The sequence below is a fragment of the Rhincodon typus genome, unplaced genomic scaffold (assembly GCF_021869965.1).
Source record: "Rhincodon typus isolate 14 unplaced genomic scaffold, sRhiTyp1.1 hic_rhity00001794, whole genome shotgun sequence".
Taxonomy (NCBI): domain Eukaryota; kingdom Metazoa; phylum Chordata; class Chondrichthyes; order Orectolobiformes; family Rhincodontidae; genus Rhincodon; species Rhincodon typus.
In genome coordinates, this window is record NW_025967432.1 from 14,676 (window position 1) to 20,951 (window position 6,276).

Here is a 6,276-nt window from a genome sequence, read left to right on the forward strand (position 1 = left end):
CTGCTTGGCCTGCTGTGTTCATCCAGCTCTACACCTTGTTATCTCAGCCTTGTAGTTACTTTCACAAGAAACGCGGCTTTTAAACATCTGTCCGGTTGCTTCTTGTGAACCCTTGGGTTGAACCCAACCCTAAGATAGGCATATGGATGATAGTATAAGGTAGGGGTGGAGGTTAGATAGACCTTAGGTTTAGGGTAAAAGTGCGGCACAACATTGTGGGCCGAAGGGCCTGTACTGTTCTATGTTCTAAGATAGGATAGGGGCCAGGGGGTAAAGGAGTAAATGGTAGGACCTGAAACATTAACTTCTCTCCACAGATGCTACCAGACCTGCTGAGCTTTTCCAGCAAATTTCTGTATTTCTTTTTTGTTTCTGGTTGCCAGCATCCTTTCAGTTTTTATAATAAAAACAAATAAAGAGTGGTTTATTAATTTCCCCCTCCCACTTTCACAGTTGCTGGAATAATTCACTCTCGGCCTGTCTTCCCCCCTCCACCCCCGCCGTGACGGTGGGACCCGGTTGGTTTCTGGCCTCGCCCCTTTTAAGAATGTAGCTCCACCGACGTGTTGACGCCCTGCGAAAAGCCTTGCCTTGTGTCTGTGTGTCAATGGGAGGGAAGAGCGTGGGAGAGGTTTGTTCAAGCTCCAGTCTCGTACAGGCAAGCGGCAGGAGGAGGAAGGGGACAAGGCATTGAGAACAGGAGGAGAGAGAGAAAGGCAGCTGCATTGGCGAACAAATGACGGGAACCCCTTAGACACCAGAAGGAGAGTGAGCCCAGAATCGGATTTAAAGCACATAAGGGAGACACAGAGCGAGAGGGGGGGGAAGAGAAAAAGGAGCAGGACATTATATTTTTTTTATTTTGGGGGGTGGCTGCACTTGTCGCTTTTTTTTCCCCTCTTACCACCACCCCCCAACCTCAGATTGATTTCTGATTGTAAATTCTGCAGGGTCCCAAGTGTCTGCCCCCGCCCCTCCACCCTACCGAGGGGAGAAGAAAGTGGCTGTGGCCAGACCATGAGGGAGTATAAAGTGGTGGTGCTGGGCAGCGGAGGGGTAGGCAAGTCAGCCTTGACCGTGCAATTTGTCACCGGCTCCTTCATCGAGAAATACGACCCGACCATCGAGGACTTCTACAGGAAGGAGATCGAGGTGGACTCGTCGCCCTCGGTGCTGGAGATCCTGGACACGGCAGGCACCGAGCAGTTCGCCTCCATGCGAGACCTGTACATCAAGAACGGCCAGGGCTTCATCCTGGTCTACAGCCTGGTCAACCAGCAGTCTTTCCAGGACATCCGACCCATGCGGGACCAGATCATCCGGGTGAAGCGCTACGAGAGAGTGCCCATGCTGCTGGTGGGCAACAAAGTGGACCTGGAAGGGGAGCGGGAGGTCTCCTTCGGCGAGGGTAAAGCTCTAGCCGACGAGTGGAGCTGCCCTTTCATGGAGACCTCGGCCAAAAATAAAACCTCCGTGGACGAACTGTTTGCAGAGATCGTCAGGCAAATGAACTATGTGGCTCAGCCCAATGGGGATGATCATTGTTGCTCGTCCTGTGTTGTTCTGTGATAGATTTCTATATAAATATATATTACACGTTATTAAAAAAAGGTGAGGCTTTCTTTTTCAAAAAAAAACATAATCATTTTTGGAGATTCCCGGGGAGAGAGGGCGGACACTCCACTAACTTTTTTTCTTCTCGTGTTTTTTTTAAAACGAGGAGTGTGGGAGGGAAAGGGGAAGGCAAGTGTGGTACATTTTTTTTTACATGTTTTTTTTTTCAAAAAATGCCCAGAGATGAGGCTCATGTGATGGGGGTGTGGGGGATGGGGAGACCGGTTTATCCACCCCCTCCCAGCTGCGATGCTGCTGTTAGGGAGACAAGTTACAACCAACAGAGAGTCTCTCTCTCTCTACGCCAGGAAAGAGAGCTTCTTCATTTAAAATGGTGGGGGCTGATAAGGCTGCATGCATTACTCAGAACACCAAATGCTGCTGGAATTTAATTCTATCTCCGTCTCTCTGTGTGTGTGTCTAGCTGGATGTCTCTATGTGCCTGTGATTCTGTGTCTCTCTCTATCTCTGTCTCTCCCTATCTGACTCTGTGTGCCTGTATGTGTCTTTCTCTCCTCTGTTGTCTGTCTCTGTTTCTCTCTCTCTATCTGTATGCGCCTGTGTGTCTGTCTCTGTCTCTGTATCTCCCCCCCTCTCTATGTGCCTGTGTGTGTGTGTTTCTCTCTCTCTCTCTCCCTCCCTCCCTCTCCCTGTATGTGCCTGTGTGTGTCTCTCTCTCTCTCTCTCTCTCTCTGTTTGCCAGTGCTTGTGTGTGTATCTGTGTCTTTCTCTGTCTCTGTATGCGTCTGTCTGTTAGCAGGGTTTGAGGCGAGAGTAGAATTGGCAGGCACAGATTTGCATTCAAAACTGTAAAGGGGGAGGGGAGAAAAGATTTATTTTAGAATTCAATTGACAGTATTCGGTACAATCTAGTCTTTTGTTCACTGCGAGGGGAGGTGGGGGGGTTGGTGAATTGTAAGTGAATCTTAATGAATGATGAATTGCTGATCTCTAATGTTTTTTTGTCCCCTTCTATTCCCTCCCCCACCTCCACTTTCCCCTTTCCCTCCACAGGCACAGAGTTTCTATGCAAAGTTGGAAATATGGATATTTGAGATCCCATCTCTTGTGGCACCAACCTGAACTTTGGAGACACTGTAACAGATGCCACACTATTTGAATCCGAGCTCCATCTTACTGCTGTTTTATTCATGGGGTGTTTGGGGGTTGTGGGGAAAGCAAAGTACATCTATTTTTTGTTGAACTGCTGTGACTTAATTTTTCCTCCCCTTCCCCTTTTTCTTTAGTCCCTCTCTACCATACACTTTAACCTCTTCTTTCTCCCTCTCCCCCACCCCCACCCCCACCCCGTTGAAAGAAAAGGGGAAAGGTAGGGCAAATATATTTAACATAAAATGCGACTATGGTTATTTTTTTGAACTGTGTGCTGTGAATGTGACAACTGTGGACTTGTACAAACAAGGGAGGGGAGAGAAGAAAAATGAATGGACATCTAGTGAGCCCAGGAGGGTGCAGATAATTACTGTGCTGTGGTCCAAAAACTGGCTGATCACAGGCCACCAATCACCCTTGTGTCTAGTGCCTTTGAGATTCCACTGTCGATGCAGTATGTGCCAATCTGTGAAAGCCTCCATGCCATCCCATGAGCTGCCGGCGCACAAAACAAAAGTACTTCAACTTTCCTTCGAATGATCCCAATTAAAGCATGGCAAGACTGAAAAGAGCCTCTCTTGATGGAATCTACACAGAATTTTTTTTCCCCAATGTTTTCCTGGCTTTGCCTACATCGCAGGTTGTTAGGAAACCTAGCTTTCCTTTTTTTTGTCAATTTCTCCTCCGCTGTTGTTTCCAAAAGAACAATATCATCCCTCACTTTGTGATTCCGTATATTAATCTAATCTCACTCTTTTTCTCCAGGCCAACACTGACCAAGATGGGAGGGCAACTGGGAAGGAGGGAGGGAAAGAAGGAAGGATGGGAGGGGGGGGGGGGGACATCTTAGTCTGGCACACCAAGGAATTCTAACATCCTCTGTATGTTACAAATCCAGACATGCATTTAACAGCTGTGTCTGTTCTGAGACTTTTAATACAAAGTGCATTTTTATATAAAAGAAACAAAACTATATTGAGCGTTGGATGTTTTATTGTATGTGTCGACAATTCAGATAGTATAACTTAAGAGAAACGTGCGATCCCATTGTCAGTCTGTATGTCACTTATTGTTTTATACGCTGCATGTAATATCTCTATATTTTTTCTGAGGGGGAACAAAAGCAATGAGTTTTCTGGCCACTTTGAAAGCAGGACTGTGAATCATTTGAAGGAACAGGATGATTTTGCATTGCTGTAGTGCCTTTTTTTTTTGGATGAGGGTGACCAGACCATAAATGTGAATGTGCACAAAATGCTCAATGACATGCATTGGTTTGATGTTACTAAATTGCTACGTACTTGGGAACTAACGAGATATAAAGGGGAAGAGATAAAGAATAGGATCGGTGAGACCTTACAGCATGATGGTGAGGATGTGATGCTTGTTGTCGATATTTTTACATATAACTAATCTTGCATTGCTGTAATGTATTCTGTTTTTTGGCCAGCATTTATTACCCAGCCTTTTGGACAATATTAACCTAAGCTGGTGTTCTTGATAATGGTGCAAGTACATTCTGTTGTGTAGTGCTGTTATGTAGTGAGTTCCAGGAGCTGGTGAGAGTGACCAAAACTGTGACTGTTTTGTCCAATTTGAAGCTGGCAGCACTTCCATGTGCCTGTCTCCCTTGTCCTTCCAGGTGACAGAGGTCACGGATTTGAAAGGTGTTGATGGTGAAACCTTGGCACGCTGCAAGGTGGTGCCAACTAACATGTTTCGGGCAATATTGGTCGTTGTTGGTGAAAGTGGGAAGTTCGGTGGGGTTGGGGAGATCAAAAACTACGTGCTTTCGGATTGTCTTGAAGCTTTACTAGTGGCCATCATAGGTATGAGTCAAGCATCAGATATGAGAGGATTAAACGCAATGTGGGTAGAGCTGCCTGAAGATGAATTGCGGTAAAATGATTTATTTATTTTAAGACCTGTTCTGCATTGCTTTGTGGGCCCGTTGCCACCGTGTGCTGCAGAAGTTAGAATCGTATTTCCGTTTCTCTAGCTCCATTTCCTACAATGCCTTGTATGCAACTATGCACACAGCAGCTTGGGCAAGCCCAGGCAAAACAGTCACTTAAGATAGGGAGAGTCAAATAACTGGCAGTCACGATTGAATTGCAGCCTCTAGATTTCTGACGCGATGTGTCGAATCTATAAGTCTTGGTGAGCTTTAGCAGACCAACCAAACTCTATAATCAGACTGAGACTCTGTCAGGTCCTATATAATAGTGACTAGGAAATTGCTGTATTTGCATAAATAATGATTGTACAATTGTAATTAAAAAAACATGCATTTTTAGACTTGCCTTTTGAGGTGATAGAACAAACATTCCATGACAGTGCAAAGGAATGCCACAAGAACAAATCACTTGGGCTAGATAACCAAAAACATGGTTAGAGAGGTAGGTTTCAAGTTGTGCCTTAAAGTAGGAGGGGGAGGCACAGGTTTATGGAGGGAGTTCTGAAGCTTAGGGCCTTGGTAGCTGGAGGCCTGGCAGAAAAGGATGTCTGGAATGTGTGGGGCACCAGAATTGAAGGAGTGCTATATCAGGCTGGTTGGAGGAACTGAATGAGACAGTTGTGTGATAGGGCAAGTGTTAAGTTGGAGGTATTGCTGAACCGAAGGCCTAGGTAGATGAGTGAAGACAAGGATGATTGATGAATAGAACTTGGTGTGACACTAAAGCAGCAGAGATTTAAAAGTTGGGAACCTTTTTTGGGAGGGACAGTACTGGTCATTTGCAGTGGGCACTAGAGACTTGTTCATTGCTCTTTTGAAAGTTTCCATTGAGAAAATGCTTGGAACTGTCCAACATTATCTGTTTACCAGCAATTAGACTTGACTACTGCTCCTATGATGCTGCTTGGCCTGCTGTGTTCATCCAGCGCTGCACCTTGTTGTATCAGTTTGCCAGTTGTGTTCCTCTTGGAAAACCAACCTGTCAGTATCTGAGGTGCAGGAATCTCCTTGCAATCTGTCTCAGTGCTAATTAAAAGTAGAATTGCAGTCTGTTTACTTTCATTTTGACACAACTTCTCAACGGAATCTTTTTTTAGTCTTGGAGGGGAAAAACATTTTCATAGGTGTTGAAATGGTTGACTAGTGTGGTTGCAAGAGTAGTTTATTTTAGAAATGAATTGTGAAAAACACTATTTGCATGACTTTCGGCATCCCAAAGTACTTTATGGCTGAAGACAAGCTTTTTTGTTTAAAAGGGTGTTCACTGTTGTAATATAAATGCTGCAAACAGTTTGCATACAGGAAACTCTCACTGGGTGCCATAGAATGATAATCAGTATCTGTTTTTATGGTGTTGATTTGAGGTGGTGTGTGCTGGCCAGAGATCCCCTTCTATGAGATGGTGCTATGGGTTTTTTTTTAATGCCCTTGTGAAAGGGCAGTTGGACTTCATTTTTCTCACCTGAAAGCTGACAGTACCTCCGACAGAGCAGCACTCCCAGAGTACTGCACTGGAACATCAGCCTGGATTTTGTACTCCACTGAAGTGAGGCTTGAAACTGCAATACAAGGGTTTAGATTTTGATTATTTA

General features: G+C 45.1%; 1 protein-coding gene across 1 annotated transcript; it reads left to right on the forward strand.

Moving 5' to 3' along the window:
• Positions 1-550: 550 nt before the first annotated feature.
• LOC125481341 (ras-related protein Rap-2b) lies at positions 551-3,700 on the forward strand. Its single transcript, XM_048592778.1, has 3 exons — positions 551-631; positions 951-1,611; positions 2,629-3,700. Exon 2 carries the CDS (start codon positions 1,018-1,020, stop codon positions 1,567-1,569), a length of 552 nt encoding a protein of 183 aa, XP_048448735.1. The 5' UTR covers positions 551-631; positions 951-1,017; the 3' UTR covers positions 1,570-1,611; positions 2,629-3,700.
• Positions 3,701-6,276: the final 2,576 nt, after the last annotated feature.

What these genes read in the sequence shown, in the direction of transcription:
- LOC125481341 (XM_048592778.1), top strand. Translation starts at nt 1,018, where the DNA reads ATGAGGGAGTATAAAGTGGTGGTGCTGGGCAGCGGAGGGGTAGGCAAG.